Source organism: Candidozyma auris, chromosome 4 (genome assembly GCF_003013715.1).
Source record: "Candidozyma auris chromosome 4, complete sequence".
NCBI lineage: Eukaryota > Fungi > Ascomycota > Pichiomycetes > Serinales > Metschnikowiaceae > Candidozyma > Candidozyma auris.
Genome location: NC_072815.1, coordinates 703,643 through 718,681, shown reverse-complemented (window position 1 = coordinate 718,681; position 15,039 = coordinate 703,643). Strand labels below are relative to the sequence as shown.

At 41.6% G+C, this 15,039-nt stretch overlaps 2 protein-coding genes across 2 annotated transcripts; one reads left to right on the top strand and one right to left on the bottom strand. All coding sequences in view use genetic code 12, as the record gives it.

Annotated features, from left to right (window-relative positions):
• Positions 1-5,421: 5,421 nt before the first annotated feature.
• On the bottom strand, positions 5,422-10,326 carry VPH1 (H(+)-transporting V0 sector ATPase subunit a; the record flags this gene model as incomplete). The annotated part of the gene is made up of 3 exons (XM_029037242.2): positions 5,422-7,121; positions 8,008-10,242; positions 10,287-10,326. The coding sequence occupies 3 exons, from the start codon at positions 10,324-10,326 to the stop codon at positions 5,422-5,424; spliced, it is 3,975 nt and encodes a 1,324-aa protein (XP_028888298.2).
• A 562-nt stretch (positions 10,327-10,888) lies between these two features.
• Positions 10,889-14,782, top strand: CJI96_0004009 (Elongator subunit IKI3; the record flags this gene model as incomplete). The annotated part of the gene is made up of 1 exon (XM_029037241.2): positions 10,889-14,782. One exon carries the CDS (start codon positions 10,889-10,891, stop codon positions 14,780-14,782), a length of 3,894 nt encoding a protein of 1,297 aa, XP_028888297.2.
• Between the last annotated feature and the right edge of the window lie 257 nt (positions 14,783-15,039).

Below are 15,039 nucleotides of genomic sequence, written 5' to 3'. Positions count from 1 at the left end.
GACCTTCACGTTCGGGTTAGAGAGTCTTCACCGATTAAACGAGCGAACAACCAGTCAGAATCGCGACAATCTTCGTCATCATCACCGACAAAAGTGAAGGCTAGATTGAGACCGATAGTCTTTGCCAAGATTATCGGACTGCTGGAAGACTCGTCGAACTGCTAGACAAACTCTTAAGAATAGATCACTGACGCGAACTTCGCTTGTTCTCGTTATCCTTGAAAAAGAGTTGGTTTCGCTGAATCCAAGAAGGAAGTAGCTGGCAAGCCTCTTAGCACAGAAAATAAGTGGAAAGTGAACCATTCACCTACGAATGCCACTAGCGAAGAAAGCTCCAGAATGCCATCCCGCTCCTGCAAGTCTCAACCAACGACCGCTCTCTTTTGGCTTTTTGATGACTGTTGGCTTGAGAACTCTAAAGCTCCGACCCTCTTCTCGTACAATCAGAGGGTCTTTGAACGATGAAGCATCACCCAAACCAAGGCATCCATTTTTTTGCAGCTCAAGTCCCCAGCTTAATAACTCACCATCGACGGTTAAAGCAAGAAAATGATAATCACCAACTGCAACATCGACTATTGATCGATTTTGTAGCTCTGGGATTATGGTTAGATGAAACTTCTCATCGTCAAATTTGCCAATCAAAACCAGACCCTCATTTGTAAAGGTGACTAATGTTTTAAAACAGCCAACTAGTTTAGTGAAAGATGCACATGACCCCCCTCGACTATCTCTTCGGGTAAGCCACTCATTGAATTCGCTCACTCCTTGAGGATTTTCTATAAGTTGATTCTCCTCATCAATGGTATAGAGCTTCAAGCACCCCGACTCATCAATAAATACTACACAGCCGTCTAAAGCGATGAAGTCAACGAGATGCTTCAGCTTGGGAACGATTCGGTATATCGCATTTGCTGAGGGCCATTCTTTAAGATTTGCATCCACCCTCACATTTTCCCTTGAAAGAATCACTAATAAACCCGACTGCGGTAGATAACACGCGGTCGAATTCCATCCCGCCTTTACTTTCGTGACGAAGCTTCTGGGGATATTAAAATTGAGATAAACTCCCACGGTCCAGTCCTCCGTACCGTTATCCCATGTTAAAACTTGTCCCCTATCGTCGAGGGCGACAAAGTGCTGCCGTCCACTTGATATAGCTGTGATTATCCGATCCCGAGGGAGCTTCATGCGAGTAACTAAGCTCGACTCATTTAAACTCACGGTATTTGGGCCTTGTAGTTTTCGTATAGCAACCGCGTCCACATAATCATTTTGCGAAGGTCCAGGCTGATGAAAACGATGGTTCATTGCAATTGATACCCCAGTCGAAAAAATTTGGCCTTCCGCTAGAACCTGAAAGCTGAATCCACCCGCCAGTAACGACTGCAATGTCATCCCGTCGAAATTTGCGACTTTGCAAGGATGGCATACTCCTAAGGTTCGCAATGAAAGAGCACTCTTCAGGATCTCCTTTAACAAATACCCCAAACGACCATTCCCACCGCTTCCCCATGTAAACAAGCTCACAAGCTTGGAAGAATGCCACTCGAAGAGACTCTTCCAATCGTACGAGTCCACGCCAAATGGACCATAAGAGCCAAACATTTTTAAAAACATGAGGTGGTATGCTGCATTTGTTGAGAGCATTTCCCGAAGCGCTTTACAGCACGACGCTAGGGCCTTTATGTCAGTGACAGCAAGATATTGACAGATATTTTCAAGTATAATGTCTTCTCCAAGTACCTGAATTGAAGACTTCATCCTTTCATGGGCCAATTCCTTGTACGCAAGAGAGTCCTTATCAATAGGCATCATCCGTACACCACGGACGTGATCAATAGGAGGGAGCACGCAAACGTATATGTTAAGGCACATCATATAACCACACATGAAAGCATTTTGAATCATATTCGATGATTTTGGTTATTTTTTGAGATAGAATAAGTTTGGTTCAGCTTTGCATTCAATCGTCACTCGATACTTCAGTCATAAGACTGTCAATCACCTCAATCTGGTTCTCTATTCGTATTGCATCAGCGTCTATGTTTATTAAGTGGTGACTGACTCGAAGGTTCAAGAATGCATTGAGTGTTTATTCGTCCACACCAATATGTCTTCTCCGTTGTCCTATAATTTTCATTTTATTTTCTTTTTCGATCTTGTTACGTACGCATAAGATTCTTGTGCAATCAAATCGCGGATGTTGAGCCGAAGTGTCAAAAATTTCACATTTCAACTACAAGCAATATTGCACACATTGATTAGCGCTTTATTCTTGCACATCATAGACTGAAGAAGTTGGACCAACAAATTGCTCAATATTCCTTATCTTGATTTTCTTTTCTTGCAACTACTACTTTATCTTAGCAACGGGAGCATTATAAGCAAGTCTCCAATTATGGTCAAAACCACGGTTAGAGATGTATTCTTGTTCGTACCCAATCTCATCGGATACTTTCGTGTTTTCACGGCCACACTTTCTTTTATTACCATGAAGAAATTTCCCGTGTGGACCCTCCTATTATATGGAATCTCGGGCTTCTTGGATGCTTTTGACGGCTATGCAGCTAGAAGATTCAATCAAGGAACGAGCTTTGGGGCGGTATTAGATATGGTGACAGACAGGTGTGCCACGACTTCACTCATTTGTTACCTTAGCGTGATATATCCTAAGTTCTGCCTTCTTTGGCAAATGCTTGTTTCTTTGGATCTCGCTTCACACTATATGCACATGTACGCCATGCTTTCGTCAGGCTCCTCCTCTCACAAGAATGTTGATGAGAAGCAATCGAAACTATTGTCCTTGTATTACAATAATAGAAAGGTGCTCTTCGTCGTTTGTTTGATTAATGAATTATTTTACGTGGCTTTATACTTACATTTTTATGACTTCTTCTGGTTGGGAACTTTCTTGGCTTACATTAGTGCCCCGGTATGGCTATTCAAACAGGTGGCAAATATTGTGCAAATGAGAAATGCTGCTTTGATTTTAGCAACCAAAGATGCAAAAGACAAGTCCAGTTGAGGTGCTCTTTGTCATACACCATGATATATCTTTGAGTAATGATATGGGTTCCATGAGCTTACTTCAAAGCGACTAGATTTTCCACTTCCTGGTAAACCTCAGTTCTGCTTCGAGAAAAGGTCCTGCGCACGCTTCTCCACTGCTGAACACTCAGATAATTTCATTAAGTTGCCCGACAGTTTGCACCCGGAAATGCTCAATTCCAAACAGGATTTTAGCATTTTTATTTCATGTATACGTTTTATCTGGCCGTTCAGCAAAGTATGTATAGTGACCAAATGACATTTTGCGAGTTGTAGATAGACATCAGAGCTATATTCCACATTATCTGATCGATGAAGCACGGGAAGAAGTGACATAGAAAGTTCGCTTGCTATATCGGGTTCACTGCATTCAAGAAATATTGTTACAAGTCGAATAGTCGCTTTCACAACACAAGGAAAAGATCCTGACTTAGACGCAAGTTGGAATCGCTGAAGTGCGTTGACGAAGCCTGATCCAATTCGATTCTTTTTCAAAATGCCTGATTTGAAATTTGAGCCGGTTATCTGATCAACTAAAAGATCTTCATGTAAATGCTTGAACCTAAAATGCTTGCGCCACTCAACAGGTCTCAATGACGTTCGGTTGTTCGTTGATTTGGCAAAGATCTGATCTCGTAAAAACATGATCGTAGAATGAACTAACGTTTTTTTTTGGGAGTTATTGTCAATGAGGCTAAGAAGTTCCTTGGCACGCCACGTATCACCACGGTTGAGAGCCCACTTAATCAAGAGAACTGTTTGCCAGGTTTGAGTAAGACGAACCTTTTCGCGATTTATTGAGGACTCACCCGATAATTCTTCGATTTTTTGCAACAAGGATTCTTCATCGCCTCTCCAGTAGAATATCTCACATAAAGTCGACTCTAGCTCTGTGCTGTACCCGTCAACGTTCTCCAGATCAACATGCCCAGCAACAATATCGATGTATACTTCTGCTAAATACGGATATCCCATCTGTAACCAATAGCTTGAAGCATTTCGTGCAGCAGTTTTGAATGTAAAAAATGTTCCACATAAGGTACTAAACAAGCTTTTGTTAATCGACTGAAAAGCACGGAAGGGAGCTGCTCCAGATTGAATTAGATATTCACACTCTAGAAGTAGAATTGTTGAAGTGAATGTGTTTTGCATGGGACAATTCCTGTTGATAAGAAATTCGAGAAGTTTCGAACTCTTTACCGTCAGACCTATTCCTTTCAAATCGCCGGAGCAAGAACTTTCATTGAGCAATTTAAATAACCAAATTAGCACCAATTTAAGGGCTACTTCATCTTTGTGTTCTCGCGCAACATTGCCAGCTTCTTCAATAGCATTTAAGGCATTACTCTCCTCTCCAAACGAGACATGCAAGGCTGCCTTGGTAATTAATGCCAAATGGTAAAATCTCTTGGATCCCTTGGAAACCAAATAGTCAAAAAGTTGATGCAAGGCGTCGTAAGACGCATGATAATCGCCTTCTTTCATCGACTTCATGTATCTCCAGTAATGATAAGATGCCAAACACGATGCGTCATCGGAATCTGACTGTTTCGATAAAATAAAGTTGGAGTTTGAAGCGAAAACTGGACAGCAATTGTTGACATCGTCCGATATTGGGACGTTCATTGATTCGATTAAATTAATTGAGGCCCCTTCTTCTCTAGCAATACTATGGGCTATGCTCTTATCATTCAACTGTGAACCTGGCAGCTTGGATGTTTTCAGCCTAATCAGGCTATAAGGCATGGTCCCATTCAGCTGAAAAATTTCGAGAGACTTGAAGAGATCCACGTAATCTGTGTACTCCAAAAGCTTCGTTGCAACCCCAATTTTTTTAAGAAATCTATACGTAATGCTTCTTGAAGTAATCCTTCGATGCATACTATTTCTTTCGAGCCTATGGCTTTCTGTAGTAAGCTGTCTTAGCTTCATGGACCAGACGTATAAATCATTTGGCACTTGAATATGGTCCAATGCCTGACACAAACAATTGATCAGATCACGGCCAGCAGTTTTCCCTTCTGTATCCTTCAGATGGAGCAGATAAAGTCGAGCTATCAATTGGTTCAAGCTTTTGAACGTTTCATTTGCGTCACAGCTAGTTTCTTCAAAAAAGTTCTCACAATACACTGAGAAGAAGCGCAATAAATGACGCGAGGGAACGAACTTCTTTTCAACGTGAAGGATAAGGAGCATCGAGAATACTATATTTACGGGCGATAGTTTGTTCATAGTTGATATTGAACTTGATCTCAATCATTTATTTTTCTATCATGAAGTTTGAATGATCAATGAACCAGTATGCGCGAGTCAAATCACATCATAAACCTGCATCTCAATCATGCGATATCTTCACAGTTTCGATCTAGATCAATTGTCGGAGTCCTCGCTCATGTCAAGCTCTGGAACTTCAATTTCAGCCTCTTCATCATCCAGTGTTTCATTAGAGTTTGGTGACTCACTAGCCATAGGGATGTCATCAGTTGAGCATTTTGAGGGGTACCTGATATCAAGCGACAGCTGCATCGAGCTGATCAGAACACTTTCAAACCTCTGACTTTCATACGCAACTGGGTCTAGTTTAAGCTTTTTCGAAAAGTCTGTTTTTGGGTGCACATCATCGAGCATTTTTCTTTTCTCATCAAAATTCTTCCTGACGAGAGAGTCGTGAGTCGGAATCTTATCACGAGGAATTGTGATCGGAACTTTTGGGTTAAGGAGAAGATTCAATATTTCATTCCTCGACATCATCAGCAGTAACATTGCGATAGGGATATCCAGATGAGCCTTTGAGGTCATCATGGATACAAGATCATGCTCAGCTCCATCAACGAATGTGATATCATCAAAGTCTTTTTGAATTATGAGCCGTTGTAGCATGTGACGAACTCCAGAACTAAAGAGTCCCTGAGACAAAGCTCTATGACGTGTGGCAGACTTGAGGAACGAAGTTGCGATTGAAGACTGAACGACTCTTTTTGAAGAGACAAATGTATAAGCTTCACTGTTGCGTGAGTCAGAATGCGTTGGACTCGATGCACCAGACGGAGTTCGAGAATCAGACATGATGATTTTATTTGCAAGTGAAGTCAAGTGAGCAACGTCGATGTCCTGCCAGATGTAGCCTGACAACGTGATCATGGTTGCCGAAGCAGAAAGTATCGAGTTTGCATAATCATCATTCCGTGCTTTACATGATTTCAAGTGTCGGCGAGCATGTGTGTTAAACATGTCGAGCAAACGTCGACAATACGGCGCAGCAAGTCCCCTCAAGCTGTATACTGACGCTGCGAGTAATCGATAAGCGAAATATTGAGACCTCAATAAGACAAAGTCTATGGAGTTTTGAAGGCTGGTATCTCTCACGTGTGGTTTGAAACTTAAGACATCACTCAGAGCGGAACAGACCATTTCGAGAAAGTTAAAAAATCGTCCCACTGGTATCTGTATGGCGTCTCCAGTAGAGCAGTATAAGTAAGACTGAAGGATATCAAACAATCGCTTGAGCCTATCTGCTATCTGCATTATGGAGTTCATGGAGTTAACATTCACCTTAAGAGGAGGAAACAAGGGCTCAATTTTTACCGCTCTGTAGTGCTCTATAAGTTTCTTCAGAACGTCATCAGACATGATATCAATGAAATTATCAAACACTGCAAATGTATTTACCGCTTCTCTCAAAGTTCTTTCGAAGGAGTCTCGCCACTTATCAATGGGTGTTTCCTTCTCAGCCATGAGTAATGAGGACGTGAGGCCGTATAGATTGTAACAACATCTGGGGCTTTCCGGCCAATACGTCATGTCTGCAATTGTATCAGCATACTGCACGAGAAGTCTTTTCAAATATGGTCTAGCAGTTGTTGGATGGTATGCAAGAAGATTTCTTATGACTTCAGACACAGCGAGGGGATCAACATCGAAATTTTTCACGCATGTACTATAAAATAGAGACAACTTCGGTGTCAAAATTTCACGTGTCAATGATGAGTGTTTCCTAATTATCTTCGAGGCTTCAAGGAAGCACCTCAAAACTGGCCTCAATATCTTCACTTCTCGCACCTTCCTGGAGTCTGTGATCCCCATTAGTGCGTCTAGTATTTTCGACGCGACGAAAAGGCAAAACTCTTCATCTTTTATTAAGACCCTGATAAGATTTAAGCCACACCAGACTTCATAGTTGGAGTGACTTTTGGTAAGATGGGTTGCTTTGCTCAAGAGAGAGGTTCTTTCCTTCGTTGATACAGCCTGACTGTTTAAAACAGATTCAAGAAGCTTTAGCTCCGTAGCAAAAGAACATTTGGCAAGGTTTTCTTCTCTAATATTTAGAAGCCATTCGAAATTGTTCATATTTATCGAATAGCGTAATTGAACAATGCCTCAATTTCAGTCAGAATTAACGCGCTAACCTAACTGATCTCTACGTCCCTCGATGCGATGAGTTTTGTGCATGAGCTTTTAGATGTACAGGTTTAGTGAAAATTTGACGAATACTCAATAGCTAGACGCGAGCAGGACTATCTCTTAAATGGTGATTTCCTCGGAATCCTACGATGCAGAAGATTACTTTCTTCTTCTTAACCCCTAGGTCTTTTGGCTATAAGCATGAGCTACTTGCACATAGATTGTCCTCTTGCAACAGGAAAATCTAGTCATTTCTATTGAAGTAGATCAGTAGTAACCGTTATATGTCTCCAACTTGCCCAACTTACAGCAAATGCGTTTTCTTAGGACAGGCGGTTCATTTTCTCTTAATTCACGTGGGTTCGACGGCCCATCAGTGAATGATTAATCAAAAACGATAATTGAGGTCCTTGAAGTTAAAGGGTTGATACAAGGTTCCCTCGCCAATAAAGAACTTTGACATAGATTCAACCCAATGTAATCTCAAGGAATGAAGCATTGCCGATGTACCCTCCATGATGACCAAAATGACAACAGTAAGACAAAACCACATACCAAAGAGAAACACTGTCAAGAAAACACCGACGATTCCCGTCATTCCAAATGCATTTTCAAGCGTCATAGTCCATAATACTGTGGATAATTGAGCATGTGCGAGAGAAAGGGCCCAAAGTCTCAAGTAAGATGCGGTGTGTGAAACACAATTCAAACAAAATTCAATTGTGTGGATGACTTGATGAATCATGATGTCACCAAAGGTCTCACTTTCATCACTGTCTTCATCATCTTCAGTTGACGTACCATGCGTAGCGGTCCTTGAGCTCAGTACAGCTTGATGCGATTCGTGCTCAGTTTCCCGTGAAACTAAGCTTTCATAAATGGCACTCTTCTCTTTTTGCCTAATTCTATGTCTCAAGTAGAGAGGTTTCACAAGCACTAGCCACGGCACACATACCAATGCAATTGCCAAAAGGGTTATTTGAACACCACTTTGATGACTGTAGAGAGGCTCAACAACCGAGCCCGGTGAAAGAAACATCATGATCAACATGTTTAGTAATCCTGGCGGCTGCTGTTTTATCGCTAACCAGTCAACAGACCATTTGTAAACTATGCACAAAGACAAGTAGCCAAAAATACTTTGCATGAACAACAATCCTGGAATGAAATTACCCACGATATCAATCACTTCTCCAAAGTAAATCGCATTCAGTAATGAGAAGAAATATGAAAATGTCATGTGTAAGTATCCCATGAGCACTGAGAGCTTCATCTTGTAAGAATTGGAGAACAAAAGAGCATTTTCGGAGCCATGCCATGCCCAATCCAAGCCAAAAGGATAAACACCAATTTGCTTCGCGAACACGAGTTGCCCATCTTCCCAATACGAGGGCCATTGCCAACCGGATTTGAACAAAGTGAGCGATTTTGAAAAGATGTCATTATACATCAAACCAGTATACATCGAAAAGAAGCCCATCAAAAGTAGGATATAGCGCCCCGAAAAGGCCATATCAAATATTTCATCCCTCTTAAGAGACTTAATTTTCTCTTCCTTGAAGACCAAAACTGCAGCGGCCAAAAACATAAGGAACCCATGACCCAAGTCTCCAAACATAATCGCGAACATGAACGGAAATGTGATAATTGTCGGCAAGCCTGGGTTGATTTCTTGATAAGATGCAACACCATAGGTATCACAAATGCTTTGAAAAGCGACGCTAAACTTGTTTGTACGATGGTACGTGGGGGGCGTTTTTGAGGTTTCCAAAACGTTGATAATAGTTGGAACAGCATCTGAGGAGCTCAGAGATCTGACTGTTTCAGTGAGCTTAGGTATTTCATCATTGGGAACCCAGCCCTCAGCGATGATAGTCTTCCTCAGACCGTCATAGTCACAAAGGTTCATGATTTGATATACACGTTTCTCCCTCGCGATAACTTCCCACCATCTGGCAAGATCACGAGACACAGCAATTAGTTCCGAGCAAAGGGCACTATCAGTCTCTTGTAAGACAAGCTTAAGATCACTGAGGTCGTCATCCAATTCCCTGAGTTGGCGTAATCTCTGTTCCGCGTTTAGCTCAATTTCATAGATGTTAGCATTCAAGGATTCCGCTATCTTGATAATCCTTTTACGAATGAGAGTTCCATGGGAAAAAATCACGAAAGTACTTTTGAAAATATCTTCTCCTTTTTTTGGATCGTAGATGGGCTCCTGAATCTCCTCGGTGTAGTAATACATGTTTCCTCTTAAAACTCTCCAAAGAATTTGCTGAAAGACGCCAACCTTATCACGATCAATCACACCCGAGATGAACTGAGAGTGTAACCCCGCAGAATCCTCAGAAAGTGGCATCAATGATAAGCCATGCGGGTCATTCCCGGTGAAAAAGTTCTTAACAGTCTCGATAGTGTACCGACATTGAATTAACTCCATCCTTTTCTTTTGAAGAGCTTCAAAAGCATCACTCATTTGTGAGACCCTATTCTCTAGTAATGCAGCATTTTCTGAAAAGACCTCTATGTCTGACATTTGAATATCGAGCACATCATACGGATAGCTTACAATCTCAATAGATTTCTTGTCTAATTGAGACTTCAAGAACCAGTACTGTCTTTCTATGTTATCGAGCACTCTAAGTTCTTGGACAAATGATCTTTGAAAGTCATTGATGCCCTTATTTAAGTCTCTAAATTGCATGACCCCTAAAATTCCAATTTCATGAAGTATGTGCCTAGCTTCTTCAGAGGGCACATATATCTCAACAAGAGACATCTTCGCGGAGCCTTGTTGTTAGTGGAATTCCCACGTCAATCAATTGTATACATACGAAACATCGCTTCCTCTTTAACGTCTTTCGATTCAGTCATTGCTGAATTAGGTAGTATACTTGTTAATCTTGAACGTGCGAATTTACTTGCCGGCACCTGGTATTGCGCACTACCCACCATTTTGGAGCTTCCGTAAAGCTGCGCTGATTAGCGATTAGTTCAACAGATAGTCAATTCGTTCAATTGCTGATCAAGGATAGTCTGTAACGTATGCCCACCAATTCATGGCAACGATAGAGCTCCTCAATTTACTACTTTCAGATGCTCGTAGTATATTCCACAACATACATTCATATCAAAATTATACAAATCACAAGGCACGGAATGTAAGCGACGGTAGACGTTGAATCTCTCAGATGGATGTATTTGAGTTTCTGTCGATAATTCTGCTTCAATTCAATAAACCTGTCTCGCCTATCGTCTTCTACTGTTTATCATCTGCAGTGCGCGAAGATGTGATGAGGTCTCTCAGAGAAGATTTCGTTAAAAAAAACCACATCTGAGACTCGACATTACAGTCAAACAGTCATCTGAAGCGTTTTGTCCTGATATTCTCGATCTCGAATAAATACTACCAAGCATTGTTAAATCTTGTTAACAAATGAAGGATTTGACGATATTGAATGAGGGCATTCTTAACCTTCAGTCTCAAGCATTCCCCGATCTCACATTGATCGAGTGCACATTCGACGCTGTCCATGACTCAATGATATGTATCATGGCAGATGATGCCCGGGATGTGTTTGAAGTCCAAAGATTGGGCAAGAATGGAGATCATCAAATTCTTTGTTACTTCGAAAGCCCCTGTCCTGGGTCAGACTTAATTTCATTCAGACACTTCGAGGACAGCGACGCTATGGTTTTCATCTTGAGCAATGGTGATGTTGTCATGGGAAAACCGGATTTCGAAGCAAGCGACGGATTTTCCGTTGAAATTGCAGGACTGATAGATGCTAACATCTCGGCAGCGCAATGGTCTCCCGACGGAGAGATTCTTGTTATTATCTCTAGTTCCTTGAAAATGCATCTTGTTTCAAGATCATTTGAACCGATTTTCGATACTCAATTATCTGAAGAGGATACTTCAAAAGTCGCTGGCACCAATGTGTCTGTGGGCTGGGGCCGCAAGGAGACCCAGTTTCGGGGGAAGGGATTCAAGGCTTTAGAAAGGGAACGGGAAACACTCAAACATGCCGGTCTTGATCTGATTGAATCTTCTATTTTACATGATCCTACGGTTAAAGAAGAGGAGAGCGGAAGGTTATCTCTATATGACGACAATTCAGTCCGGATTGCATGGAGAGACGACTGCGAAGTGTTCGCCGTTTCATCTCGACTCAGTGAGAGGGATTGTTCATCGAGGCGTGCCATTCGTTTTTACAGCAGGTTTGGAGAACTTGAAGCCGTCTCAGAAGCTGTAGATGGCCTTGATTGTGACATTCATTGGAGATCTCTGTCCACTTTGCTCACGGCTTCTGTATCATCCATACGAGAGTATGATCAAGAAGATGAAAAGCTCTCAAAGGTAATATTTTTTGAGAGAAATGGGTTGAGGCATGGCGAATTTGAGCGAGAAAGCGAAATTGTAAAGCAGATTGCGTGGTCATGTAATGGGGAAGTTCTAGCTTTGGTCTTACATGATCGAGTTCAATTTTGGACGACTAAAAATTATCACTGGTATCTTAAGCAAGAATGCTTTATAGAAGGCGACGGCCCGTCATCTCTTACATTTCATCCAGATAAGCCACTAACGATCATGACGATTACGGCTCCCAATACAGTAAAAGTTATCACACTTGGAATTACTGTGAATAGTGGTCCATCAGTAAAAGGATTCGATGGCGGTATTGTCTGTGTAACTGATGGACATCGTGTCAACATGACTCCTCTAGGTATCAGCAATGTTCCCCCTCCGTTATGTTTGTTGGAGTTGAATCATAAAGATCCCGTGAGATCATTTGCATTCAGTGACACACAAAAAATGCTCGTTACGTTAACCAGCAGGTTGGAATTCTACTTGAACACAAATATTCACTTCGAAGATGATAGCGTACAGCTGCTCAAGCAATTAAAGCTTTCGACAAATTTCATTAAATGTGCTGTTTCTCCAAAGCAAGTTTGTCTCACAAATCTGTGTAATCTTTTTGTGCTTTCCGATGGTCACTCATTCTCGTTGATCCATATCTTTAGTCTCCCGACAGGTGAGCTTCGTTCCGAGATAAGGCTTCCTCTCAAAGGGGCGATCCTCAAGCCTCTGGTAGATGAGAAAATTGCAGTGGTCGAGTTGATAGATGGACGCGTTTTGGAGGTTGATGAGGGGGGAGATCTAAAAGAGCTATGCTCGTTTCCCCAGTTCTGCTCTCAAGTGGAAGCCATTGTTACAAGAGATGGTGGGAGGATTGTCGTTGGCCTTAGCGAGAGCGGAAAAATTTTTGGTGGACCTAGGCTTATTGCGAGTAGTATAACATCATTCAAGTTAACGGACCAGTTTCTTTGCATTACCTCAGCACAATCAAAGTTACATTTCATTCATCTTTCGACAATGGATCATGCAGATTTATCTTACATTGGATTTACTTCTATTGACGACGAGAGAACGAGACCGATAGAACGAGGGGCGTTATTAGTGACCGTGGTCCCGACAAAGTACGCTGTGATATTACAAGCTCCACGTGGTAATCTTGAAACAATTTATCCTCGAATTATGGTCTTGACAGCAGTGCGATCATTTATCAAGGAGTTGCGTTACTATGATGCGTACATTGCATGCCGCGCACATAGAATAGACCTCGATATTTTGTACGACTACGATGTCGAGCGATTTGAAAATAATATAGCTCATTTCATCGAACAAATTAAACGAGTTGATTACTTAGACTTGTTTGTTTCAAATCTTCATGAAGGTGACGTGACTAGAGATAAATATTCAGAAACTTTACAATCGCGTGGTGACCATGGCCACACAACGGCACCTCAATGCCCTACGAGCAATGAGAAAAAGAAAGCAAGTAAGGTGAACAGAATTTGCAATCTTATGCTTGAAGAGCTTGCACAAGATAAATACGGAGGGATGTATTTGCAAGTGCAAATTACAGCATTCGCTTGCCAGAAGCCTCCAAATGATGATGGCGCTCTTCAGCTTATTGCGGCGATTGCGGATGAGCTGTCCAAGGATGAAGCAATAACTCACCTCTGCTATTTACAGGACGCAAGTCATCTTTACAAAAGGGCTTTAGGCTTGTTTGATCCAAAATTAGCTCTATGCGTTGCTCAAAGGTCGCAAATGGATCCCAAAGAGTATTTGCCTTTCCTCCAAAGATTACACGGCGAGCTGGAATTTAAGAAACGATTCATAATTGACGATTACCTTGGAAAGCGTGAAAGTGCTCTCCGGTGGCTTTACGAACTTGGCGACGAGTTTAAGCTGGAATTCATTGATTACGTTGTAAAACATTCCGTATATGCGACCGCTCTTCGTTTAATCAAGCACGAATTCGATCGAAGAAATCAAGTGTTGATGTTGTACGCCGAATATTTAGGGAAAACATCTTATTTTGAGGAGGCAGGCAGAATATTTGAATCTCTTGGAGCTAATCATGAGGCTCTAGTAAATTACATTGCCGCTAGGTGCTGGAAAGAAGCATTGTCACTTGCCAAGGAAATTCATCAAGACGAAAAGGTAAAAGAAATTGCTAGAACCCTCTCTCGTCAACTAGAGGAATGTCATAATTATCGTGACTCTGCGATTATAGAATCAAGTTTCCTAAACGATGACTTGAGGGCCATTAGGCTTTATTGCAAAGCTTACGAATTTGACTCCGCGATACTTTTGACAAAGGTTTCCAAATTAGATGACAACATTGTTGATATGGAACTAAGAGAGTCATTCGGTATGATGATTGAGTTACTAGCGGATTGTACCAGCCAATTAGCTTCACAAGTTAGTCGTTTGCGAGAAATTCGCAAGAGAAAAGCGCTCGACCCCACATTATTTTACGACCTGACTAACACAGAGATAGAAACACCTGACGACGTTTCGATAGCAGAATCTGAATTGTCTACTACACCATCTTTTTTCACAAAATACACGGGCAAGACGGAGGGAACAGCAAAAACAGGTGCATCGCGCCGGACTCTGAAGAATAAGAGACGTGAGGAACGGAAGCGCGCGAAAGGAAGAAAAGGAACTGTTTACGAGGAGGAGTATCTTATTCAATCTGTTGGAAGAATGATTGAGCGCTTGAATTCCACCGTGGATGACGCAACTCACTTGGTTCAAGGTCTTGTGAGGAGAAAAATGTGGGAAGAAGCATATCAAATAAGAACTTCTTGGGACAAATTGACAGAGGAATTGGCGGAAAGGGTCGAAGAGGTTTTTACTCTTTCGGAAAAAGATAGGGAAAGGATCGGTGAGAATGGAGAGGTTTATCTTATTCCCGAGTTGGTCAGTCCTATGATAGTCCAATTTCCAGTCATAAAGTCTTTAAACTACTAGTTCATGAAATTAATGACGAAAATATAGGTGGGGATGATCCTACAGAAGTTGCTTTTCTTCTAGAACTAATAAGTTGCGATCCTTTCTTATTTTTTCGTATGTAACGGACACCTTTTACGGAGTCAGTAAATGTAGGAAGAAATTTGAGTTCGGCTAGCCTAGATAGTAGAGGTTTATTAATCAGCCGAAGAACTTGTTTTACTTGATGATAGAGTATATTATTTCACCCCTGAGACTCTTTAAAAACCTAGCCTCGA